Source organism: Cryptotermes secundus, unplaced genomic scaffold (assembly GCF_002891405.2).
Source record: "Cryptotermes secundus unplaced genomic scaffold, Csec_1.0 scaffold468, whole genome shotgun sequence".
In the NCBI taxonomy this organism is placed as follows: domain Eukaryota; kingdom Metazoa; phylum Arthropoda; class Insecta; order Blattodea; family Kalotermitidae; genus Cryptotermes; species Cryptotermes secundus.
Window position 1 is genome coordinate 2,869,119 of NW_019721526.1, and position 27,609 is coordinate 2,896,727.

Sequence of the window (27,609 nt, forward strand, 5' to 3'; positions counted from 1 at the left end):
TCCTTGTATGCCGTTTTTAACATTTCAAGAGTTTCTGTTCCACTTTTCCTGAGCAAAAAGCAGAATTTCACCGCCGCACGCTGTTCACGAAAATCAGCCATTGCAAAAACGACGATCACACAAAACAGTTGTCACTATAAACTCTGCCGAACTAGTCCTTACCTTCTGAAGCAACGGTAGTCAGCTTATCGACTCAGGAATGTTAGCTCTATGTGCTCATAGCGGCAAAACGCGGTACTACAAAAGCTCTGCCCACAAAAAAATTAGTTCAGTTTCTTTTGGGTACCCCATTGTATACTACAGGCACTGGCGTTCAGAAGTTTAGGAAGACCAGAAAGTGGGCTAGTTTTTAAACTGGCAGATTGGCAAGTATGATTTGAGTAATTTGCCATCTGGCTGCTTTGTTTGAATGACGTGTACCCCTCCTTGGTTAAAGCTCTACCCTTTTGTATGTACTTTTGTTTTTCCATGATTATTTTGTTTATTTATCCCAGTTTTTTATCACATGGTAAGTAAACAAGATGTTCTATTTAGATTTTCATACTTATCTTTTATCTTAAGTACATGCTAAGACATTGACTGGAAATGAAGGAAATCCCAGAAATTTTACTCAGGCCCCAGGCTTGCTGCGTAAGAGGTGCGTTCTCATATCAACTAACTGCATTAAAATTCTGGTGACTCAGTATATACTGGTCTTGTATGGATGTGTTGCAGATGTGAGGAGGAAGACTGTGAAATGTCTGATGATGCTCTCACTGTTTTGACACGTATTGCTCTTGAAACTTCTCTCCGTTATGCCATTCAGCTCATCACAACTGCTAGTCTCGTCTGTCGAAAAAGAAAGAGTACTGAGGTATGACAGGCATAGTGGTCCCATTGTTTAGTTTATAGGTGATGTATCAGTGTTATTTGTGGCTCTGCCATAGCTCAGACTGTTAGATGTCAGCTTCTCACCACAGCAGCCCAGTTTTGGTTCTAGGGCAGTTCATGTAGGATTGTTATGTTCAAAATGGCACTGGGTAGGTTTTCTCTGAGAATTCCAGATTCCCAGATTTTCTCTCCAACATGAGCTCCCCTTCTGTCATCTGGTGCCGGCTGGTACAGTGGGCCATTGTGGCCTGTCAAGGTACTAAGCATAAAGACTAAGTCAATGCTAATTGAAATTATATTAAGTATGATTTAATTTTAAGAGAAGAAAAATTCTGACAGTGACATTGAACCTATAAATATGCCCTGTGCACTATTTGAGATATAGAGACTAGCATAATAAAAGTACCATATAAGTGTCTTCCTGATTTGAAATATTATTTTAGAGTTACTTGTATAGTATTCATTTTGGTGTGTGTTTTTTAAATCCCAGGTTTGGCTTGAAGTTTGAAGAAGTTGCTTCTAAAAGTAGAGTTTGAGTTTATTGAAATGAAAAGACACAGATTTCACTCACTATTAACAATAACATCATAGTTTGAGAGGTTTGATATGTGCTTACACACCCTTGTTATAGGTTAACATTGAGGATGTGAAGAGAGTTTATTCACTCTTTCTGGATGAAAGCAGATCTGCACAGTTTCTTAAAGAATACCAGGATGAATTTATGTTTAATGAAATGGGTAAGTACATTTTGCCATTACTACAAGAGTATAATGAGCCAACCTAACATATTGTCATATGAGGGAGTTACTGTAGTTGGGGTTTGGATTGGATTTATTGACCACTTTAACACACGACCCCTGACTATACTTAATTATAGCACCACACAAGTCTGAAGGTCGCCGGTTCAAGTCCCGATGAGGATTTTTCTAGTTGACCTAATCCTTTCAGCTGCACTATGGCCCTGGGGCTGACTCGGGCTCTAGCGGAAATGAGTACCAGGAATCTTCCAGGGCGAGTAAAGGGCAGCCAGTGCATAAGGCTGACAACCTTACCACCATCTGTGAGCTGGTTGTCTGTCAACTCTTGTTTCTTGTTAGAATACAGACCGAGGCAACTTTATCCCACCTGCCAAAACTATAAGCAATCATCATAATTTATTTCCTACTGTTTCTCTTATCTTTTCTCTTTTGGTATTTACTGTTGTGTTGCTGGTTGTGCCAAAACATAGCTATGAATGTTAACAAAAGAAAAAACAACAATGTGTGAAGGAGATTTAATAACAATCCATAGGGATAGTGTAGGCTGTATAGTGACTGGCTATGGGCTGGATGACCGAGGTGTCAGAGTTTGAGTCCCAGTAGGGTCAAGAGTTTTCTCCACTTCGTTCAGACCTGCCATGGAGTCCACCCAACCTCTTATCCAATGGGTATGGGGGCTCTCCTGGGGGTAAATCGGCCGGGTAGTGAAGCTGATCACTCACCTCCAACTAGTGTCAAGGTCAAGAAAATATGGATCTATACATCTGCTCCACCATACACCTTCATGGTGTAGTGCTTAATTCGTTAAGCACAGGGAGAACTTTACCTTTTACCAGAGGAAATAATTCGGTTCCACAATGTGCAGTATGCTTTACCAAATGGGTTGGTGCGTCTACTTCAGAAAACTGCTATAGTACTTTATTTAAAACTCAGTATATAACAGAGACCTTTCATGTTTATTATAGGACAGTTTTTCTTGTGATTCCGATACAGATGGCCTGTTTTGTTCATTCATTAACCTCTATTGTTTTTACATTGCACATTTGTGCTGGCAGATACACAAGTACAGCAGGCCTAGAGTCTCAGTGTTTCCAATGCAAATCCCACTACTGGCTAGTTTGAATCTAGCCATTATTTCAGTAGTAGTAGGATGTTTAATTCTGGTTGACAGAGGTTAAAAGTTTGTCTTCTTCAGTGTTTCACTAGATGATATTTCCTTTACAGAAGAAGAACCGATGGAAGTAACAGCTTGAAAGATAATGTGAGTATAAAGTTGTTCTTCAGTGAGGATCTTAACGTTGTGCACTGCAATTATGTTTACAATGACAAAAATCTTTACATGACTTTTTTTTTTGCATTAGGCACTCATTTTGTTGAACTCTTAATTTCTTGTTTGTGTGATGTAAATATTCAGTGTTCCAAATATACTGAACTGTTCATACCAATGATATATAGGTATTTTGGACACATTTTTGAGTCCACTTTGTAAAATCTTCATTTTCAGAATCCATAAATCCATATATCCTTCTCTTTATGTTTCATATGTTTAGAATCTCTATTATTTGTGAACATTCCTTTTACTGATGAGTCTGATCGTGGATCTTTGTACACAGTAATGTGGGTAGTGTTGCTGGTGTTTCAGAGGTACATACTCCATCCACCTTCAGAGTCAGAGTGGGTAGGGTGAGCATATGTTCTTTTTAGTATTTGTCAGTGTAATTTGTATTAGTAACTTTATAGAGCTGAGCCCTTCCTGAGAGGCCACCAGTTGTGCAGCTTCTCAAGAATTTCCCAGCATTTTATGGAACCTGAAGGTTCATTACCAAGTTCACAAGAGCCCTCCACTGGTCCCTAATCCTGGGCCAGATCAATCCAGTCTACACTATCTCACCCTGTCTCTGTAAGACTGTAATTGACATTCCACAGAGAATAATTTAAATATCTGCATAATGGTGTGTATTGACTTCGTTTTTCTATAGAGACCTATGTTCTACAACACAATTTCTAAGGATCATTTAAATTGTCCATAAGAATGATAGTTTCTGATGAATTTTACAGTGAGGGTTCCTGAGGCATTAGACTACTACCTGCAATTCACAGTTAAATTCTTATGTTGTATGTTAAAAGCACGAACAAGTTCAGTGCCATTTATCAAAATCAAGTACAGTATCCGAGTTTAAGCCACGTTGTAGATGCATAGGAAGTCAGAAAGGTGGGAGAGGTGTACATAGTTACTACAGATTCACATAATCTACAACAGTGCCTTGTCAGCTGTAGTTTTGCCAGCCATGATATCTCATTTTATGTGGTTTTTAGTTAATATAGAGAGAAAAGAATTGGTAATTTTCACACCAAAAGATTCAGATTTGCCAGGAGCAGGACTGGCATCTAAAAGCAATTTTATAGCTTCCAAATTACCATTGTGACACTTGTTATGCATATATTTTATGTCTAATTTTATTTGATAATTTTTATGTTGAGTGAATATGACTACCAACATTGGATGCTGTTCCACTTACCCCCAGTTTCCCAAATGGCAGTTTTGCAAGTTGTAATGTCCTTTAGGAACTTAATAATGCAGTTGAGGGATAGCTTTGTTTGAAGAAATGCAGCATGTATTTTGTATTATGTTTATTTTCCTTTAGGCTAATGCAGTCTAAGGGGTCTGAGGTTTTCAAGAGTAATATATACGAAGGGGGACCCAAAAATAACCGGAACCGATCTGTTGCGCGCGCATNGTGTGATATGGTCAGGATTCTGAACTCGATATTGTCACAAACATCTCTCTGTATTTCTTGAATAACTTGTCACAAATAAAACCAAACACCATTTTCTATCTTTGTTTCTTTAGATTCATGATACAATCTTTGCATTAACATGGCCTTCCTTTCCAATTAGAATTGACCATAAAATTGTAACAAAGCCTGTCACCCATATCAAAATTGGATGCTTGGGGTTTGTTTCTTCTGTCTCCATGTATAATTATCCATGAGAAGTAATTCATTCACTTAGCTTGTTGTGACAAATCATGGGGTCTACTCAGCCTTTAACAGAAATGAGTAACAGAAATTAATTAAATAATTTTCCTGTGGAGTAAAGTGTGGCCGGCGCATAAGGCTGACAACCTTACCGCCATCTTTGAGCTGATTGTCTAGATAATGTGGGACCCTCAATGTCTCACAACCGTATGGGCCTTCATGGCCGATTACAGAGATAGCTTTACTTTTACAATAATATGTAGGTACCACCGTATAGCTAAATTGCATTACACTTTTTTGCACAAAAAGGAAATGAAGAACTCCATGTAATAAAGATTAATTTCGGCCTGCACAGGATGTAAATCTGTAAAACTTCCAGTATATGAAAACATTTATTTGCCTTCACAGGTGTTGTGAATTAATATCAGTTATTTTTAATATACTATCAAATACACGACTGCAAGAAAGACTCCTGTTGAGCATGGTTAATTCTGGAGAGTATTGTTTTCTTTTATACATTAGCCACTGACATGTTACATGTTGTTATCTCATGTGGTATTCATGTGCTTTTTTCATATTCATCTTTTGATATCTGTTTGATATTAATAGATTCTTCATCGTCATCATCTTCACCATCATATGTATTTCCTGTTTTCTTCTTATGAGCTGAAAGAGAAGTAAAATAGTTTATTCATGAAATAAATTGCTACAATTCTACGTTTGTTAGAAAATAAGCAATCTTGAAAGCTGTACCACACACTTTGAGAAAAGTAATGGAAATGCTATGCCAGGTCTGGCCAACTAAGCCTAATTTTCCAATGCATATTCTATTAAATGTACAATATTTGTGGAACAGCAACATATTGGGCACAGAAAAATACCTGTGATGAGTTTTGTAGCTTCATCTGGTTTTGTGGGCTTCTTCTCTGCCCCATTAACACCAACTCCAAATCCGACTTTATATACAGGTAGAGGTATTACCGTGGAGGATACAGGCACCAGCACTGTAACATTTGGGCAACTTTTTTCAAGGTCATTGTCCTCTATTTCATTGGCATAATTAAAGCCAGACATGTTAAGCTCAGAAACAGAGGACCATGATATGCATCATATATGATAATTGATAATATGTTTTAAACTGCTTGTGATCATTTAATTCTTTACTGAACTGAATGAAATTGTCAGTGACAGGTTGTTCAGTTGGGGTTTTACCTCATATAAGGTACAGTGATCCATTGTCAAATTGCACTGATGATGGAGGATTGAAAATGGAGTTAATGCCAATGGTGGATGCATGAACAATGAAGGACTGTCACCAAAAGTTAATGACAACCCATACAGTTTGGAGAAAAAAGAGACTGTGATCATCAACCTGATTTCTGAGAACATTCTGACAGTTAATGAAATGTTTACAAATCCAAGTTCTTGTAGATGAATGTAAGTGAGACAACAATGGGTCCCACCCTGTTTTCCCAAATCATACATCAGAGGAAATACTGGTAAAGATAAAAGTTATTCTTGGAGAGAGAGCCCCAGGGAAGATCATAAATTCTGGTGCTACAGGAATTCAAATCCATGTCAGCTTACTTCCATATTACTTCCTCTTTAAGAAAGGCATTGGGATCATGATAAGAATGGGATAGTTGCTAGGGTCTATGTGGTAGCTTTATTATTATTATTTCTAGATAATTCCATTTGAAATTCACTTTGTATTTCTTATAACAAGGAGTGGCTTTCTGCACAGTCAGGTAGCCTATAACAAATAGGATTCCTGTATTAATATATTCAGTTTACCATTGATTTCAGTAGACTGTTCTGTATTTATTTTATATTAAATTATATTATCTGTTATGTAGTTACACAAAAATTATGTGTTTTTTCTTCTAATTTTTCATACTAGTAGAAAAATTGCCATCCACATTGGAAACATCTTCTGGATAGTGTATCGTTCATCAGTTTCAATTAGCCTTGGTAAATTTTAATGCAGAAAAATGCATATTTGTATGACATACAATACACAGATTCCTGGAAGTTTTAAAAACTTTAACAGGAACATAAAATATGCATAATAATGAAAGCTGAAATGTTGAAATTGAGTAAATTTCCTACCTGGCTCCAGTTTATCATTTTCATTTTTCTTGTAGATTGTGGGTTTTGAATATACGAACATCACCAAAAGACTGCTACAAAACAACACCCAAATTAACATGTGTTTCATGTTTTGTCTTTCTCTTAGCAGCAGGTATCAGTGACTGATGCTGGCTTCACATAACACTGTCCTTTACTGGCTGAACTTACTAAAATGGGAACAAGCCTAAGAGAAAGTTGTTCAACCAACGTGCTGCTGTGACCTACCTACACCTATCCATAGTGCCCGCCTACCACAGTGTACAGTACTGTTCAAATTCATATGGAACAGCATCATTTTATTCAAACTGAACTTCCAGGTGGGAAATTCAAACTGATGTTGACTGAATGAACTGTATTAAACACGTATTACAGTTGGTGATAAGAACATGATGCAACATAATGATTTCTTTATTGAAAGTAAAAGTAGTAATCAGTGTAGTGTGCAATTATTGAAGGAGGAATGGAAATAAAATGTTGGCTTTCATGGTTACCATGTTAATAACTTGTTTATATCACAAAATGTATAACACTACAGATTCTGTTTGCTTCAGACAAGTTCTACAAGCATGAAATAATTGTTCTACCTTGTAAAGTTTGCTGGATGTGGTGTGACATTTATAAGCATAAGCCTCATGTTACTGAAACTTGTTTACATCTGTTCAGTATCGTGTACTGTTGCCATTTTTTTTGGGGGGGGGGGTTAAGTTGTATGATTTAAAAAATAAGGAAAGTTTGAGCAACTGCAAGTAGTGATGTGTGCATAAGATGATGGTCTGGAATACAATCATGAAACTCACGTGATGGACTTCTTTATGTTTTCAGATATACAAGAAAGACACCAAGCAAGGTGACTTAAGTACAGTCAACTCTCGATTATCCGGGGGCGGATTAACCGGTTTGCGGCTTAACCGGGGCTTTTTTTTTTAAGTTTATATGTTGTTTAATATTCATTCACTTTTGTTTCACATGGTGAGTTTAACACTATTTTCGCACTAGTGTGAACCGAGCTCTGCATTATTTCGTCCCGTTATGCGAACACAATGTTCTAGGGTGGGGGTGAAAGAATGCAAGAATTTTTGGAAAGTTTCAAGGACAAATACACCGCCCCAGGTTATTTAACGGTACCATCTCAGTGTGAGAGTGCATTGTGAAAGTAAGTATCAGTTTCTTAATATAGATCTTCAAGTGCGTTAGCAAAATGTCGGGGTTTAAAAGGAAGCGTGTTGTGTTAAGTATTCAACAGAAACTTGAAATTATCAATCAGCTGGAAAAAGGAGCTGTAGTTAAACAATTAGCAATGCAATACGGTATTGGAGAACAAANAAAAAGGAAAATGCCGCGAAAAAGCAAAAGACAGTATTAAATTATTTTAAGTGTTAAGTGTGACCGTAAAAAGTGCTGGATGTTGTTGAACAGTGATTGAAATAACTAATTCATACTGAGTGTAATGTAAAGAAAGTATTAAATAGGCCATGAGATGACATAGAAATGAGGATGAATAAATTTAAATACAGGTAGGTCTATAGTATTATGAAGGTATTAAAAGGTAAAAGGTAAAGTTGTTCCTCTGCTCAACGAATTAAGCCCTACGCCATTAAGGCGTGTGGGGGAGTGGATGTATAGATCCAAATTTTCTTGACCTCGGCACTAGTTGGAGGTGAGTGGTCAGCTTCACGCCCCGGCCGCTTTACCCCCGGGGAAAGAGCCCCCGGTACCCATTGGATAGGAGGTTGGATGGACCCCAGAGCCGGTCTGGACGATTTGGAGAAGTTAAAATTCTTGACCCTACCGGGACTCGAACTCCGACCCTTCACAGTCGTCCAGCCCGTATAATAAAATTTGGCTTAACCGGGTTTTCGATTAACCGTGACTTCCATCCCCACCATTAGCCCGGATAATCGAGAGTTGACTGTACTACTTTTGATTTGTTTTTGGAAGGTGCCATTCTGAAGCTCATTTGGAACACCCAACTATCCTGACAGGTTTTACATGGCTTTGCTTAATCCTTCCAGGCAAATGCTGGAATAGCACCTTGAATAATGCGTGGGTACCTCCCTCCACATTGTTTCCAATTCATAGTAACTGTCCTATTATCACTTGACACTGTATAGCCTGAGTTACTGACAGCATCATTAAATAAACTAAAATACACACCAGAATATGCTGACCTTGTTCTGTATTGTTGATCTATTGTACTGTGGTTTGTTTCTGTATCCCTGTGTCCTGTTTGCTACAAAGCTGGTATCTAGAGATGTGATGTGGAATGCAAACAGAATCCAATTCTATGATTCTGGGCTAATGGACATCACATGATTTTCATGACAGAAGCAATTATGCAGAACACATTACAGTATTAAGGCATGGAATAATGAAGCAAATCATTTTCAATGACACAGTATTATTTGTTTCCTGTGCAATTACTTGATACTCAACTGCCAGTTAGCACTCTTTGGTTTATGTGAGATTGATCCAGGTCACACTAGGCTAATATGGCCCTTGATTTCCTGCATGAAGACTTCGGTCACTGAATATCACTTTCATGGGTTACTGTGACTGGAGAGGTCTGGCCACTCCATAGCCCAAACAGTCTGTACAGTTTCTTTCTTTGAGGCTACATGAAGGAGAAACTATTCAGGATATACAGTATGAATCATTAATGAAGGAGACATGGTTCATTGAAGGAACCATAACACAGATGTACACAGTTTCAGAAGGCATCTGCTAGAAGGACACTAACCATATAAGCATCTGTCTTGAGGGGGTGATAAGGCAGAATGGAGATTATATTGAACACACTGTGCACTGAGAAAAATTTCTGTATGTAGAGGGGCTGTTACACTTGCGTAATAGAGCCAGGATAGCTCATGCAGTATGACAGGCTACAGGCGGGATGTCAGGAATCAGGGTTTGATTCCTTACAGGAGCAAGAGATATTTCTCTTCTCCAGTGTTCAGACCAGCTCTGGGGCCGACCAAACGTACACAGCAGGCACCAGGGACTCTTTCCCTGGGATATAGTGGGCGGGGCATGAAGTTGGCTACTCACCTGCATCCAGTCCCAAGGTTAAGAATGGTGAAGCTATACCTCCAGTCTGTTGTATGTCTTCATGATGTAATTAATTAAGCGCAGGGACAATAATTCTTTATCTTAAACATTTGTATAACAAATGTTGATTCTGTTTAACATTTCAATGGGTAAACAGCTTGTGTGCCACCTGTAAATGTGTCCAGTATCATGTAGGAAGTCAACATCCAGATCAGGATCACTTCAAGTGCAATATGTGACCACTGTAAACTTGACCAGTCAATGAAGAAATTAAGGAATCAGTAATCTGTTTGGAACCTGCATATCTGGTTCACACTAACAAATTATGGTGTGTGCATGTGTCTACATCATAGAGAGATGGACACAAAGAAACTGCTGTCACAGATTTCATTCACAATTTGCACTGTCACAGAGACCATGAAGGTAGAAAAACATGAGGTTGTGTAACAGCATATAATGGTAATACCAACCAACATGTACTGAAAGGCACTTCAGGGACTGTGATTGCTAGGATTTCATTCCAGAGGAGAGGATTTAAAAATCTGACAAAATGAAATCACTCTCATTTAAGTTTTATAAGAACACTTCTGTCTCACATGTCACATGTTCCAGTTTTGAATCCTTATGTTCCACACCACACATACAGATGTGACTTCTAGAATTTATTTGAATGAAAGAATGGATTATAAAAACATAGGTTCCCATAATTAGGATACAGTCCTTTGTTATAATTTTCAGAATTAAGGCTTGGAATAAATGACCAAATTATTATATTGCAATAATTTTATTTCAGTCTGAGAAGTTAACATAAAAACATGTCTCCTTGAATACAATATAGTCCCATGGTATAAGTTTCAGAATAAGCATCATGTTACTACAGTGTACAAATTTATTTCTGTCGGAGAGTTTAAATTAGACAAAAGTTGATTTCCTTAAAAAGAATACAGCTTTGTTTCATAAGGTTCAAAATAAAAACCATGTTGCTATAGTGTAGGAATTTTATTCTCATGTAAAAATAAAATTCAGTAAACAAGTTTCCACTTGTTGCCTGTAATCCAATTATCCACATATACAATAACAAACAGTACTATGTGACATAAGACAGTCACGGTGGAGAAACAAAACTTTTTTGTAGTCCATGAAATCGTCACTATGTACATAAAAAGTAACTACACAAGGTATAATATTCTATGCATACAACTGCATACAGGTAATTCAAACTGAAGAAATGTCAAGGCTAAATGACAGAGTACATAGGAAGAAAGGAATTATTTGGCAATGGTGCGATTACATAGTATCCACATCTTTAAAAAATATGGGGACAAACATGCATGGCTTGTTATGGTGCAGCTTACCATAAAAGAATATAAAAATATTAGTCATCTTCATTATTTTTATTCCATGCCTTTATTTGAAGATCAGAGAAATATTCACATTGCATCACCCAGCCTCTAGCAACGTAATATATAAAAACCAGAGTCCTTCCTTTGTAGGGAATTCCAAGTGAGTGCACCTATTTCTCACCATCTGATTGCTTTTACAGTCAGTTATTTCCACTGTGTTCCAAAGTCAGAGTGCAGTGACACTCATAAAATATTCGTATCTAAGTTTAGCTTCAAGCTTCAGCTTAGAATGGTGCATTGTATGCTAACATTGCTGTTGTCACTGTTTGAGGAAATTTTTACTTGGGCTATCGTGTTTTACGAATTTACAATTAAAAGACCATTCTTAGACTCAGTAACTGTCAGTAGGCCTTCATCAGCTGGAAGGAGCCACTCCAAATGAAATTTCATTGTTTATATGAGAAAAAAAATTGCAAATGAATATATTCTGGGACCACCATGAGAATTAGCAATTCATTTCTGAAACCAAGTAATAACTACCATGCAGAAAACGAATGAGACTCAGTACAGCATTTATCAATGTTAAGCACCTCAACATACAACAGCAGCAGCCATTAGTTTTGTGTCTTAAGGGTAATTAACACTGAGAAATGCTAATTACTGTTACATCCCATTTTATATGTTTGTCTTTTATTCCTTTGTATATATAAATAAATACATAAATATGTTACTATTATGTTTCAGTGCACATTCTATGGGAAAAAGGATGTATGACTCTTAAGAACCCCTTTTCAAATTCTTCTACAGAAAAACGATCCACTGATGCCCTGAAACATTAACAGGAAATATAATTAACACAAATTTTAAATAGCCATTAAAAAAGGAGATGAGCCAGACAGCAAGCAAAGAGCAAATTTCTTTCCATCTCCAAAAATTAACAAACTCTTAATATGAGAGGAAAATCTCAGATTGTTCCTATTGAGAAACTGAAATTAGTCCAAATAAATAATATTCTGAGTAAAACAGTATTGCAATTCAGAGATTTCCTTTACCTGGCAGCATCCCGAATTATTTTTCTTGCATGTGGAGATAATTTCAATATGGTGGCAATAGCCATGGCATAGTCAGCCTCGTCTGTTGCTAGGAAACCATTCTGACTTCCTTCTGATTCCACAATAATATCCATAAGTGGGCCACCAGATCGATGTGCTACCATAATGAGTCCTGCAGCCATGCATTCCACCACGCCTGCAACACCATTTCAGTTTTGCACTGTAAATATCATGACATCTGTCCTCACAATAAAAGAAAGTGCAGAAACTGAAGAGCATATAGCAAGCAAGGTGCATTTCATATTGCCAAAACATCTTTTTGCTTCAGCTTAGGGAAGGAACTCAAATACTGTATTTAAAAAGACACATATTATGGGGGGGAGACAAAGTTGTCCTTGTGCTTAACTACTTAACACTGTGTCATGAAGATGTATGGGGGCGTGGATGTATAGATCCACTTTTCTTGACCTTGGTACGGGAACCAGTCTGGATGACATGGAGAAGAGAAAATTCTTGATCCTACTGAAACTTGAATGCTGACCCCTTTTGTCCTTCAGCCTATAGCCAATCACTATACTGACTGCACTATCCTGGCATGTATTAGTGTGTCTATATTATATTACAGGTTATTCTAAAACACTAAAATAGCAATCTGAATTTAAGCATTAGATCATTCATTTTACTTAACTATTTTTATCAAATAAGTTTCTTACCAATGCCAAAGTGTTCATTCCACATGGCATGCAAGCCAATCATTCCTTCTTGTAGTTCTCTCTTGAGTTCATCATAGTTGATATTAACTCTGAACTGGACATTATTCTCCAATGAGAGATGCTTACACAAGTCTTGCATGTCTCGGACCCTATCCTGATCTTCTTTGTTCCGGCAAGACCCCACAAATACTAGCATTATCTATCAACATACAATAATAAGTGAGAATATTTTTATTAACTGATAAGCACACTGAATATGAACATAGCATATGGCAGATTCACTAATAGCTAAATCATTAAAGTGGTTCATAATAGTAGAATGTAATAGAATAATAATAGAATGTAAAAGTAAAGGGAATTATGCACCACACCATGAAGGCATGTGGAAGTATAGCTCTATATATTCTTAACTTTGGGACTAAATGGGAGTAATCAGTTTTGTGCCCTAGTCAGTTTACCGCAGGGAAAGAGCCCCCAGTGGCCATGGACAGGAGGCTGGGTGAGTTCCACAGCTGGTCTGAATGCTGTAGAGAAGAGAAAAATACCTTATGCCTGCTGGGAATCAAACCTGACTCCTAAGTTGTCCAGCCCACAGCCTAATGGCTGAGCTACCCCAGCTCCTAGATGAATGTACATATATATTACACATAGTAGTTAACAAGACAAATTTTCTTTATTAAGATACCTAAGATTCTGAACTTAACAATATCCACAGCTACTTATTCTTTTTAATACTTTACTCACATTGTCCCACACATCTTCTGAAACAAGCTGTCGTAACTCATGCATTGCCCTCAGCTGCAGCGGATGATCCTTCTCAGGCCTGAACTGGCCAACTGATACAATTTTGATAAGATTTGTTTTCTTGTTGAAATCATTTGGCCTTTTCAGCATCTCTTCATGTTCTGCACCTATGGATTCAATGAAACACCACAGACAGCATTACTGACTATCAGTATGAATGATCCCTGTTACAATTACATATCAAGTAATTGTTATGAATGAAAATATGTCTGCTTGGTACTCATATTCTCTCTCCCTCTCTTGGTCCACAGCTCAGGGCATTGTGAACACATGCAACAACCATGCTGTGTATCTACTACACAGATTACTTACATGTTACATACTGTAATGTGTAGTACCACTGCTATGCAATGATCGTGAGAAGGAACATGCATTGCTTGGTAATGGTTGGTAAACATGTTCTCGCATAAATGATATCCAGTCTACTGCCACGCAAATGCCATGACAACAATAGGAGGATTGTTGAACGTTGTGTTTTCTGTTGGGTCCAGCCCAAGATTATGTAACAGGGATGCCAGCTGAGCTGCTGTGCGTTGTCAGCAGTTCAGTTGAGTGAAGTGACATGAAGTAGGTGGTTGGTGAGTGAGAGGGTTCAGTTGTCAGTTGGAAGTCAGCCTGCGAAAAGAAGACTAGGAGGTTGGCGTGAAATGGCTGCCAGCCTGGGACCCAGTTAGTTGAGCTTACCGTTGACAAGAGTTCTGCATGGGAAGCTATAACAAGAGGACCTGTATGTGGGAAGCTGAAGGATCTCCCTCAGTAAAAGCCGCTGCCAGGAAACGGGCTAGTGGAGACTGTAGTAGACTGAAGACACTAGTCTGTGTGTGTCAGTGATCTGTAAAGTGTAGTTTCAAGTGGTGCATGTAAGTGGTCAATAAATTCAATATCCAATCCATACCCTGTCTGTAGTCATGCCCCTAAATCATGACAATACTATGTTACTAATGCCACACTTTTGGAAATCCACCTGCACAATGTTTTGAAACAGTGTCTGACATCCAAAGGGAATCACAAACGGTACTCGACAGCATTAAGGAAAATTACTTCTACAGTGCTTTTGAACCATGGAATAAACAATGGGATCACTGCATATGTTCCCAAGGAGATGGCAGCCAAAACTGAGTAAGTTAAGCTGCCATTTCTTTTTTGACCTAGTCAGTTTAATGGCACAAACAAGGAAGATGTAAGGCTGTGATATTTCAAATATGATGCTTAAACATTACTTCTTCCAGTGCCTGAAGAACATGGTATATGACTCCCTTACCATTTTGTGAATTGCTGCCTTCTGACAATAGTGGTATCTGTTTTAATTCCTCCACATCACATGGGGGATAGACACGATGGGTTTTCAAGGAGCACTGCCACAGGTCACTGATATGTTCCTCTGTCCAACTAGAATTCACCATCACAATGTCTGAGCACCGACCAACCCATCCATACAGCTAAGGAGAGGAATAACATGGTCAACTCTTGCACACAGAGGAATCTCTAAGAATGCTGGCAACTTCGTGGTACCTCAGCTTCCATCTTAGCAGTAGCATATAAGTGAGATTTGAGGTACTCAAGGCAGTGGGCATCTTCTGGATGTGAAGATATGTAGTATGGTAATTCACTATCAGTGTGTCAAAGTACCTGCTGTCATCATCTTCAGGGTCTACCCTGAATTTTAAGCACTCAGACCTTGAAAACATTGGTACCCACCTACAAAGTACATGGCATCACATCTCAGGTGACTAATCTTCAGCAAACGCTTGTGATCTCAAACTATGAGGCTGCTCATTCTGTTTATATTACATGAATCAACAAACATATTTTATTAATATTTACTTTTGTCATAGGCATTCTTGACCATGGTTGAAGAATACATTCTAGAACACAAGATTAGAAGTTCTTAAAGGCTAATATTCTAACATATTTAGTACCAGGATCTGGATTTATAGCAGAAAATTTTCTGGTTTGAATCTCAACATGTTTACCATTACTTTGAATGATACTTCTGATGCCTTTCCTCACTCTTCCCAGATGAATTAGAATCAATATTGACTTAAACCATAAATATCTCCTTCCAGATCTTTACCTAACCATTCATGAACATCTTCACATTTTATGCACATTATATAAGTCTGCAGCTAAGCACCTGTGGTATTTGAACATTTTGTGGATGGTCTGTGGGCGTTTCTCTTGAATTGCATGTCATAGTTTTTGTATTTTCAGTTGTAGTGTTTCTAAATGGTAATGCATTTTGGTGACTCAGTTGAAGGGACAAAAACGTGGATAGCGATAAGCAGGGCCCAGATTTTGATGATGTCATCTTTTTTTCCTGGTATCCTATGCGATGCTCTTAAATATATAAATCTCGGATGAGCTGCTGGTTACAGAAATGTAAATTTTATAGGTAATTTTCTTTCTTTTAAGGGTATTTCTTGTCATTTTTGGTCATTTTAGGGAATTTTTCTTCATATGTTTTCTGAAATGTGAATAACATGGAAGCGAAGTGTTCTTTCTTTTCTCCTTTAGGTCATTTTTATGGATTTTTTTCGGCTATTTTTTTAATATTTTCAGGTCATCAAAATCCGGGCCCTGCATATTACATTTTTGGGTCATATTTTAAATATTTTCACGTCATCAAAATCCGGGCCATGGTGATAAGAATATGACGACATGAAATATTAAAGAAGCTAGCATAAGGAGGAAAAAGTAACAAATGAAATGGTCAGGAGGACCAGGAAGGATTCCTCAGGTGGTCCATGGAGTGCAGAAATTGGGCAGCATTGTTATATACTTATACCGATCCTACAATGTGCTTTTTATAGTGGGGAACATGACAAACTTATCTGGTAATTACCCTTTGCCAGCCACAGGGGATAGTTACAAGGTCATGTGGGAAACTGAGAGCTCCTAGAACTGTCACAAAAGGACGCATTGCACACTGTCATGGTAACTTCAAAGCTAAAAACTGGTTTTAGATGCCATTATAGCCTTGCCCATTGCTAAGTGGATCTTTTGGTGCAGACCCTCATTTCATCCTTATGAATACAAATTAAAAACTATGAATATGTATAACCAAATACCGTGACAGTAAAAACTCGATTCAAAAGGAAAACTTCAGATAAAATTCATCTGCTGTGTGAATCAGATATATCATGTAAGCAACTTTATGGGAGGATAGTCTTGGATAAGTATGTCTGAATTTCCCACCAACACATGAATCATGAAGGAATGGTGAAAATAGAATCTAGCAGCATTCTAATGATAATGGTCTATGTTAGCAACTGATAACTCATTCCAAAAGTAGATGGGCTATACTTGAAATCCACAGTTAATCAAACTGCTATTAGTGAGGGATTGCTGTATTTTACTTTGATTGCAGCAAGAATATGGGCTACAGGCATAACAATTAAAATGCTGTAAATGTGATCAATGATTTACTATATAACATTGTTATAACTTAATGACAACGCATTATAATATATTACCCATGCAAAAAGTCTGTAATAGAGGAGTTTTCCTGCTGTAAGAAATGGACTGCGAGCAACATACGGATGGTTGTTATGAGCAATCACACGTCCTGACACCCGTCGCAACATGTCACCAGTAATGGTTGGGTAATGGACATAACATGCCACATTACAGCCTCCAATCAACTTGAAAATAGGTAATGTGAATGCATACCCCATTGTATCGATGTAAAGATCTACAACAAAGATACAAAATCTTTATTTTGTGTCCATTATGATAAGTACTTTACAATATGCATATGTGTATGTGTAGTTAATTGTACAGGGCATTTTAGTGCAAACAGAATAAATATAAAACTGTTTCTTAACATGTGGGCTAAGAATAGGTACAGAATTTGTTAACTCTTCCAGCACCAGTTTCAAAAGACCCTATAAGTGCAAAAAGAACTCATGCTATTTTTGCTGGAATCTGAAGTGAATTTACCTTTTAAATTTAAATGTCAATGTACGGGCCATCCTGACACACTTTCTTGTCTCTGTCACCAGAGGAATTCCATGAAGGATTCGAAAACAGTAGATACAGAGGACTGATATAATTGATGTTGGCAGTTGCACCATCAATATTATGTTATGGCATTATAAGAACTGTGATATAAAAGAATATTAAATAACATAGAAGAACACAGCCAGTTGGAATAAAAATGTTAACTGTCAGATAATATAGAAGCTATACATAATAATTATGCCAGATATGCAAGATTAAAAATTAAGCCTTGATAGGATATTGAACAAAGTGAAATGAATACATATGCATTCATGCATGCTAACTTTCTATTTCAGAAGACAGAAAGTGGGAGACACTCAAACCACACAAATGCATGGGTGGGATATGGAAAATTTCTTAAGTTTAGATTAGACTCAAAGGAAACTTTGGAATAGCAGTATAAATGATGTTTACATTTGTTAGTTTCCTGTAATTCTAATGAAATTAATATCTGTTTTAAATCCATGAAAGATATATGGTATTAATTGCTACGTCTGATTCTAAAGATGTCACAGCACACTCACTAAACAATAAATGACTGATCTAAAAGTTCACAGTGGTGGTATGTCAATATAATGACTGACTTCTTAACATAATCCATTGTCCTATTTTTATTGAAAACAACATTTTGGAAACTAAACTCAATTCTGCCCTCAGGAAAAAGGCCTACTCAGTTGGGCCCAATCAGTAGAGCTAGTCCCTGTCCCAGAGACAGGGACTGGCTGTATAGGTGGTACGGCCAATTTTGGCTGGTGGATCTCTGATGCGTTGTGGTCTGACGCAAGTCGGTGAGTCTAAGATTGGTGAGCATGCACAGTGACACTATGTTACCTTAGTAAGAAGGTAGATGCTGAGCTCATAGGATCACTGTTATTAGCAGATACTGTGTGCTTTTCCCACATGCCAGTTGCTTGTTTTTAATTGATATATTTCTTTTAGGGCAGTAACACATTTAAAAAGAAAACAAATGCCACCGATTCAGTCAAAACTTGGTAACAAAACATTGCACAGCCAGACCTGTGAGGTTGTAAATAACGTCCATTCATTTATGAAAATTGAAGCAGCTGCAGGATATGTACTGATACCATTAAGAAAGGTACAAGAGAGAGTAGTAAGGTTAACTGGAATTTCAAAAAGAAGTTTATGGAGAATTCTGAACAAAGGTTCTCGATGTGAAAAAGGTGCTATGTTCGGAACTCCCGGTAAACACCATTCTGTACCTAAACGGATAACAAATCCAGATGATTTCGATATATCTGTGATTCATCGGAAATTGTATTATTTCTACACCCAAGAAGAAACTGTGCCTACTGTGAGGAAACTACTTCCAAAACTCAGGGTAACCATAAATTTCAAGGGAGGTAGTACCAGCCTGAAATTGGTTTTATGGAAGATGAGTTTTAAATGGAAGAAAATGCGAAATAACAGGGGTGCCCTGATCGAGAGGGATGACATTAGGTCGAAGATAGCAGCATATTTGCGTGCAATAAAGAAGTACAGGGAGGAAGGTCAGACTATAATTTATGGAGACGAGACCTTCATTCACAGCAGTCACACCAGACCTAAAAACTGGACGGATGACACTCCATCAGGGTACATGGCACCCGTATCAAAAGGCCAGAGGCTGATTATTGTGCATGCAGGAGGCAGAACCGGCTTCATTCCCAGGTCATTGTTGATACTAGGTGGTTCAAATATGACCAGGACTGATTTAAAAAAAACAAACAAAAAAACATAATTGCCAAACATTTACTTGCATATGTCAGTCTTCAACGTACTCCCCTCCGGAGTCAACACATTTTTTCCAACTTTCTGGAAGCATACTGATGCCCCCCCAAAAAAGACTTGTGGTTGGCGGCGTATCCACTCTCGAACAGTCTGGATGACAGCATCGTTGTCCACAAACCACATGCCTTGCAAGTCTGATTTGAGCCTTCCGAACAGGTAGAAATCACTTGGGGCCAAATCGGGACTGTACGGCGGATGTGTCAGAAGGTTCCATTTCAATTTCCGAAGGGTTTCCATTGTTGTTTTGGCCGTATGGGGGCGTGCATCCGCTTTCCACCTGTCTTCTGCTTGGATCGGATCTTACTCCAAGTTCCTTGATAGTGATGCACCTATTCTCACGAATAAGCACGTCTGCACAATCAATGTTCGGCTCGGTGACGGATGTTCGCGGCCGACGATCATGCGGTTCATTCTCCACGCACTCTCTGCCCTCTCTGAAGCACTTACACCACTCAAACACGTGGGTCCATGAGAGACACTTTTCCCCATACTGTTGTTGGAGTCTGTGGTGAATTTCAGCGGACGGGACGTTTTCTCTAACGAGGAATTTGATCACAATGCGTTGTTCCACACTCCGCAGTACCTTCTGTTCTCTCATCACTCTAGCAACTTCCAGACAGGACTGAACAGGTTCTAATCCTAACAGGAGGGAGGGTGGAGGTTGTGGCTTCACTCTCTCAAGGTCGCACAGCTGCTGCCCAGTGCGGCTTGTTTACAAAAAATCAGTCCCGGTCATATTTGAACCACCTTGTATTTAAATCTCATCTCAAGACCAGGGACTATCATAGCGAAATAAATGTGACAATTTATCAGAAGTGGCTAATAGAAAAACTTATTCCAAAGTTGGCTCCAAAATCAGTTCTTGTTGTAGATAATGCCCCATATCACAATGTGCAGTTTAATAAGGTGCCAATCAGCCAGACCATGAAGGCCAAGATGATGGAGTGGCTTACAGTGAACAATGTGCCATTTCATGATGGAATGTTCAAAATTCAGCTCTATGACCTGATAAAAGGACATAAACCCCTCCACAAAAACTTTGTAATGGACAACATAATTTCTGCATATGGACACATGGTATTTGACTTCCACCTTATCATCCAGACTTGAATCTGACTGAACTCGTTTGGGCGGATGTTAAACAGTCAGTAGGGGCAGAAAATGTCTGTTCATTAGGATGACGTGGCAAAGAAGTGTGAGAAATGGTTCAGTGAATTTGGAATAGAGAATTGGGAAAAAGTTTGCGACCGCACCGAAAAGAATGAAAAGGAATATATTGAAAAAGAGGGAATTAGAGAGAATGCTATAGAAAGAATTATCATCCAATGTTCTGAAGACAGCAGTGACAGTGACTCCAGTGATATTGATACAACTGAACTCAGTGAAAACAGTGACTTGTCTGGAGTGGAACTGTTAGACGAATAATTAGTATTGTGTTAGGTTTATGTGTATTTTAATTTAAAGTTGCTAGTGTAGTGCAGCATACTGTGAGTAAATTAGTTCATCATAATAGGATGTTAAAAAGCCTGAATTGTGACTGATAGGACTAAAGTTCCAGTTAAATTCATCCTACAGTCGGAGAGCAACTTCCAACCTCACAAGCAGCCAGCCTACGAATGTTCTTTCTGCAGACAAAGTAAGTTCGTAGCATAGACTTGCTCTCATGCGCTGACAGGGAAGGAAACCGGCCAAAAAGTATCAGCTGGCCTGTATCTAATGGGACCAAAGGAGTAGGCCTTATACCTTTGGAAATAGGGACTTCTCTGAAGCATTGTTTCAAATAAAAATAGTGATGGATAATGTTCAAAAAGTTAACACTTGAATAAATGACTGACTTCAACATTTTTCCTAAAATTACAGACAAAATTCAATTTGCTACTCAAGAAGCAGGTTCTAGAGGGCATTTAAATCCAATTTAAAATAGTTAAATTTAATGAAAAACTGTGTGTCATGTCAATAAACCTCAAATATTTATAGTCAGTATAACTGGTGAGAATAATGTGTGCACGTAAGGCTTCTCTTATAGTTTTCCTAATAATATGTGAATGTGACTTAGATAACTGCATTCAATTTCCTGTAAATACCTCTAGTGTCATATGGAGAGGAATTCATATTCATTCCTCATGACTTCTCAGTATACATAGGTTTTAAGTGTTTAAAGCACAATGTCCACTGTATATACCATCTGCTTCATTGTGAACAAATTCTGAACTCAGTGCACAGAATTTACTGTTGCATGGACTGAGTGCAGGGGAAGCCCTGGTCTCCCAGCCTCCCTCCCTCTCTTCACAATTTCCTGAAACTCAGTATGCCTTGTCTCCCATGTTTGCACTGCACATTTCTGGAAATATGGCTGATATAAAACCTTGTGTGTGTGGCAAGGAGAGGCGGTCGTTGTGAGCTAAAGCAGTGTACAGAGCTCATGATGAACCAATACAATGAGATGCAAGTCTGTAAGTGCAAGAACACGAAACTATAGTAATGTACAGTGAAATAGTGGAGGACCAGGCCGGCTGACATAAAGATCTTAAGTGGCTAAAAACAAACTAGAAATAACTGCTCCAAAACATGATGTTACACTATTTATACTAGGTTTTGCATGATTTTAAGAATGTACAGTAATTATGATCCTAAACAGCACTAGAACACTGATCATTTTAATGGTTATGCAGCGTGTTTTCTGTGAGGCAGGTACTGAACTTTTAAATATTATTTTGAAGAACTTCATCTTTCAAAATGATTAAAAGAAAAAAACACTTAAAGCTCTCTATTGTAGTGGTCCTCAGTGAGCAAATGTGCACCTGGATTTTTTACCTAAACTTGACTATTATGAATTGAATTCTAACCAGGGACAAAAGCTGCAAGTGCCTCTGCTCCAAGCACAATGGAGCCCAAACTCTGCCCTAGCAGCGTGAAATATGGATACATGTCAGCTTCAACCCATCTCCGTCGTCGTAAATATACAAACTGAACAGGAGCTATTAATTTGATATTGAATCTCTGTTCAGCAAGTTTCAAGATGTCTTTGGGAGTAGCATCTGAATCCCCCGTATAAACCACAATCTTCACATGGGCATATCTGAAATACAATAAAAAAAGACAAATTATGTAACACTGGCAATATAATGAGCACTGTGTGAAAAAAAATAATATAGATGCAGAAAGTTCACATAGTGCAATTTTAGGTTTTAATTAACTCCAAAGTACAAGGTTTTCCTTGAGCAGCTGACAGTTATTCACCTGACCAAAACATTCTTTGTTATGTCATCTGAAGAATCTTCAATGTCACTACCAAAGTCCACCAATGGATCCTTGCTAAACCAGCTTATATTCTCGTAACCTGTATCTCTAAGATTGATTTTGACTAATTCACACTTCTTTATAGAGCTTGGTTGTTAATTACTGTGTTTATTTTATTTCAGTTTAGTACTATAGAGACAAATTATGAGACTTGAGGTTTGCATGTACGTATGTATGTATGTATTTATTTTGTCTCTATAGATCATTGTTACATGATATAGGACAAGTCAGTTACTGTACATTGGCTGATTACAATATGAGAATAAAGTTACAATACAAGACTATGAATATTACATGCTTTTGGGATGTGGAGTCATGTAGTCCAGTATATAATTTACCATTCTACATGGCATCACATCCTAGAGGACATTAATGTTCATAAATAAAGGAAATATTTTCATGGAACAAAGGTAATACTCAGGTTAAATATGTAACAGAATGTGGCTCCTCAGTTTACTCAATTTGCAAAATATTTCAACCAGAGGAAACTTTGAGTAGTAATGGAATTGCTCTTCACTTGGATCTCCCAAGAAGTCTTTTCCAATAACTTTTGCAGACCAGTATTTTATGTCTACGAGTTATTTCCTCCATGCTTGCTGCATGTCCCACCCACTCTATCAATATTTGGTGAAGAACACATATTGTGAATCTACTTATCATGTAAAGCTTTCTATATTTGATATTTAAAATTTACCCATTGCAACTTAATAAGAAATAATACCCCAATGTAATTTTAAGGAATACAGAATTAAATTAACATGTGTAATTGAATGACCGCCTCTGCGGTCTAGTGGTCAGAGTTCAATTCCCAGCGCTACCAGATTTTCTGAGAAGTAGTGGGTCAGGAACAGGGTCCACTCAGCCTTGTGAGGATAATTGAGGAGCTATTTGAAGGAAATTGTGGCTCCAGTCTAGAAAACCAAAATTAACAGCTGTGGGGATTCGCTGCTTTGACCATGTGACACCCTCTATCCACTAAAGTTGGCATAACTTCGCTGACAAGTGGTGGTCGCTCAGTCGGTATAGTTCACTTGCGGACTAAAGACTACGGACTTTGTTTTCCACCTTCTGCTGCATTCCCCTCCAGCCCTCTCTGACATGTATCAACTAACTAGCAAAGGTTATCATTACCAACATTTCTGTGAAGAGAAAGGGTAGATAACTATAGTGGAATACAGGGAAGTATGTTGAAGGAGGAAACATGAAAACTTGATGTAGGTGTACAGTAGGTCAGTAAAAGTTTGATTCTGTTTCTTTGCCTCAGTGTAAATATCCATAGATCAACCTTCTCAGCAGGAAAATTATATGTGGTCAGACTAAGGAAAGTTGGTATGTGATTACATCATACAGACTCATATGACAAAGTGGTAAAAACTATGTACATGTTTAACTGTATCATGACAGCACTTATGGCCATGCTTAAAGACTTTTCTTATAGGTTATTATTATGAAAGAGGAAGAGAGGCATTTTCCTTTTCTTCTAAAAGTTGACTACACCTAAATACCTTACTGACATATGCCTCAGCGGTAAAAAACTGCAAGTTGTTCTTCCCCCTACCCATCAACATACAAATACAAAAATACATTTACCGAGCTTGCATTGCCTTGACTGCACACCACAGGACTCTCTCCCCTCCTCCACCTGCATTACAGTATGGATGAAAGAACCCAACACAAAATCCTCCATCCTTAGGTAAGGATTCTCTTTGTTTCCTGCAATACTGTAAACAATAAATATTTAAATCATTACAATACACAATGTAATCCAAAAATGAGTACATTACTTTAGAGGGAGACACCAAAGCTACACAGCTTGTCTCAAGCTATGAAGTATAAAGTTCATCCACAAAACCAATTCCAAAATATGTAGCTACATGAGAGGTGTTCTCCTTTTGATGTCCAGGCTCATTAGAAGTAATAAAATTCAAAATTAAGCATACTGCTACAGGAAAAACGAATAATGCCTATATTAATAATGTGATATGATCCATATGGGTTAGAACTGCGAGTCAGAGAAGTGTCACAGAAGCATCCGCTGCTATGCAGTGGCTTGTTAAAACACATTTCCATTGTAATGAAAATGCACACAGTAATCAAGGAAAACTGGCCCATGACAGAGCTATATAAAGTGGCCCAGCAAGATCAGTCAGAGGTGTGACACAGAAAAATACAGTCATAGGTCCCATAGCTCCTGGAACCAAGAATGACTATGCTGGCAAAGCCAGCAGCAATTTACCCAAAACCAGAGGAGAGGTGTCAAGGACAGGAGCCACTGGCATGGGAACATTACAGAGAGTCATGGGTTGAGGCTATAAGCAAGTAATGAGTACATGAAGATACAGCAGTGCAGAAAGATTAGGAAAGGGGCACATGGTTGCATAGTTGGCCAAGGCACTATGGTGCAAGCTGGAAGGTCATGAGTTCAATTCTCGATGAGATCATTGGATTTTTCAATTGACTTAATCCTCCCAGCCACACTCTGGCCCTAGGGTCAACTCAATCTCTAACAGAAATGTGTACCAGGAATCTTTCTGGGGATAAAGGGCAGCCAGCACATAAGGCTGAAAACTTCACCACCATTTGTGAGCTGGTTGTCGATGTCTCACACCCTTATGGTCCTCCACAGCCTGTTACAGGGATAGCTTTACTGAAATACAATGTCCACAGTACCTACAACAAGGACAATAACCAGCATGGTGTTATTCAGAAATCCAAGGAGAAAACACTGTAGGCATGCCCCATCAATTGCAATAATTCTCCTACCCATATTTTAGCTTCATGCAATATGAGTCACTTACAAACAGAACACATTCATTTGTTGTTTAACAGCAATAACAGTAACTCAAGATTATACAGATTATAACAGCCTTGTCCAACGCGGCGCCCGTGGTATATTTTTCTGGCGCCCTCCGTAACCACATATAATTGAGCCGATTTTTAATACTAATTCAAATTGTAAGGCAAGAGACATTTTTGAACGTCTGAGTACTGTTAAATATTTTCGAAAAATGTTATTATTATTATTATTATTATTATTAGTAGTAGTAGTAGTAGTAGAATAGTAGTAGTAGTAGTAGTAGTAGTAGTAGTAGTAGTAGTAGTAGTAGTGTGTGGTGGCGCCCGCACCTCCATAGGCATCAGTGAATTGTGCCCGGGTACATAAGAACGTTGGACAGCACTGCTGTATAACATAGAATGGCTGGATAGGAGAGGACATGGAAGGAAGCAGTTGAGACCTAATTTAAGATATTATCCTGGAATTTGGTCACAGGGACTGAGGCAACCATAAAGACTATCAGTCACAATAATATCTTGGCCAAGATTCAGTCTGGGTGCCCCAAGGATAGGAGTCAGAAGCATTACCAATTCCAGTATAAGTAATATTGACTATTTCAGTAACCATAAAACAAACATCTCTATGTCCATTTGGATAGCTCACACAGCTTTCAGTCTGTGATATGTCACTGGATTGTTAGATCAAAATAATTTTTATATTAGATATAGTATACCTGTTCAGATCAGCTGTGAGCAATTGCAGACATTTGTTGTGAAATCTCTAAATCTGACATTGATACTTTAAGTGTAGGCATAAAATTTTGACCACATAATTTTCAAAGCTGTGATTACAAGTCAAAATACTTTACCTTTTGGATAACAGATGTATGTTCTGAGATCTGACACTCTTACGTCTTGTAGAAGTTTACCAGCATTCTGGAAGAATGTCCTGCCTCTGAAGATGGAGGCAGAACATTCCTCCGAGCCTTTAGTAAAAAGCTGTCACACTACATGGCATCCCAGACGATGGCACTCTTCACAGTTACTGCTCTGAGAACCTCAGATCTTACACAAGTGTACAGTACGCCTATACAGGACTGATACATTTTGAAATCTCTATATTAATTTTACACAGGTGTTTTGGGTACACAACTGAAGCCATATGCCATGAGATTAAGAGTGAGATACAGGGTAGCTAGTTAACAGCAAGATGGGGAGGAAAATCGTAATGAATTAGATCCAAAACTATAGGAAACATTACAGACTTCAAATATATGTCAGCAGACCTTACAGCACTGTGTTCTAGGATTTCTGTTCTTTGACTTACTTCAAATATACTGGCATCTATCCATCTCTTTTTTGCCTAATAACAACATTAATTCACATACTTACGTTTCTTGCGACAATAATAAGCAATGGAAGTCCAACAATTAAAATTAATAATCCTGCTACTGTAGTATGAAGGACAAATTTCAGCAGTACTGATCTGTAATAAAAAAAGCAAAAGAAATTACATGCGTGAAAATTTCGGTGGTTGTTTCTGGGTTCTTTATATGAACCATTACGATATACATACATAGAACAACATAAACTCATTTCTATAACGGAATCTGTACTCCACACAATGTATTCCACGCAGCCAAACACAAACTTCGTGGACACACGAACAACATTCACATGTATCTGATGCAGCCTGTAGCGTACTTCAACGCTCAACGCTACTGTATCAGCTGTTTGGTACTGGCGCATTCAAAACAAAGAAAACAATAATACCCAACTTTGAGATCACTGATCGAGACTTTTCCATTCAACAGATGTGAAGTGTGTATGAGATTATATGCCCAGAACTAGTTGTATTAAACAAAGAACGCAAAGGTATCCCTGTAACAGGCCGTGAAGGCCCATAGGGTTGTAAGATAAAATAAATTTAGTACCATGTGTAATTGACTGCACTGTTTGCACCGAAGTTTCGATGAGTCTGTGCATTGATCCGCGGTCTGTACCTTTCCCTATGCATCGTGCTCTTATCTAGATTTTTTACTGTTGTTTGTCGT

General features: G+C 38.1%; 3 protein-coding genes across 5 annotated transcripts in view; 1 reads left to right on the top strand and 2 right to left on the bottom strand.

The window, feature by feature from the left end:
* The window catches only part of LOC111875544 (ruvB-like 2), a 24,284-nt gene extending 16,752 nt beyond the window's left edge, over positions 1 to 7,532 (top strand). The window contains exons 9-12 of one of the 2 annotated variants that reach the window (XM_023871880.2): positions 715 to 853; positions 1,502 to 1,607; positions 2,853 to 2,889; positions 6,843 to 7,532. In XM_023871880.2, the coding sequence (XP_023727648.1) occupies positions 715 to 853; positions 1,502 to 1,607; positions 2,853 to 2,881 (274 nt within the window). In that variant the 3' untranslated portion in view covers positions 2,882 to 2,889; positions 6,843 to 7,532. The remainder of the gene's footprint in view (positions 1 to 714; positions 854 to 1,501; positions 1,608 to 2,852; positions 2,890 to 6,842) is intronic. The other variant, XM_023871879.2, reaches the window with a different exon arrangement.
* LOC111875545 lies at positions 4,986 to 6,849 on the bottom strand. The gene is made up of 3 exons (XM_023871881.2): positions 6,716 to 6,849; positions 5,488 to 5,610; positions 4,986 to 5,272 (listed from the first exon to the last, which is right to left on the bottom strand). The coding sequence occupies exons 1-3, from the start codon at positions 6,822 to 6,824 to the stop codon at positions 5,166 to 5,168; spliced, it is 339 nt and encodes a 112-aa protein (XP_023727649.1). The 5' UTR covers positions 6,825 to 6,849; the 3' UTR covers positions 4,986 to 5,165.
* A 3,124-nt stretch (positions 7,533 to 10,656) lies between the features above and the next one.
* Positions 10,657 to 27,544, bottom strand: LOC111875529 (GDP-Man:Man(3)GlcNAc(2)-PP-Dol alpha-1,2-mannosyltransferase). Of its 2 annotated transcripts, XM_023871860.1 has the most exons (11): positions 27,490 to 27,544; positions 27,132 to 27,295; positions 26,948 to 27,041; positions 24,371 to 24,501; positions 22,327 to 22,559; positions 17,167 to 17,384; positions 14,955 to 15,132; positions 13,634 to 13,800; positions 12,890 to 13,088; positions 12,177 to 12,372; positions 10,657 to 11,951 (listed from the first exon to the last, which is right to left on the bottom strand). In XM_023871860.1, exons 1-11 carry the CDS (start codon positions 27,490 to 27,492, stop codon positions 11,858 to 11,860), a joined length of 1,677 nt encoding a protein of 558 aa, XP_023727628.1. In that variant the 5' UTR covers positions 27,493 to 27,544; the 3' UTR covers positions 10,657 to 11,857. The 2 variants fall into 2 exon arrangements, with proteins under 2 accessions (XP_023727628.1, XP_023727627.1); XM_023871859.1 differs by lacking the exon at positions 27,490 to 27,544 and having other exon boundaries at positions 27,132 to 27,381.
* Positions 27,545 to 27,609: the final 65 nt, after the last annotated feature.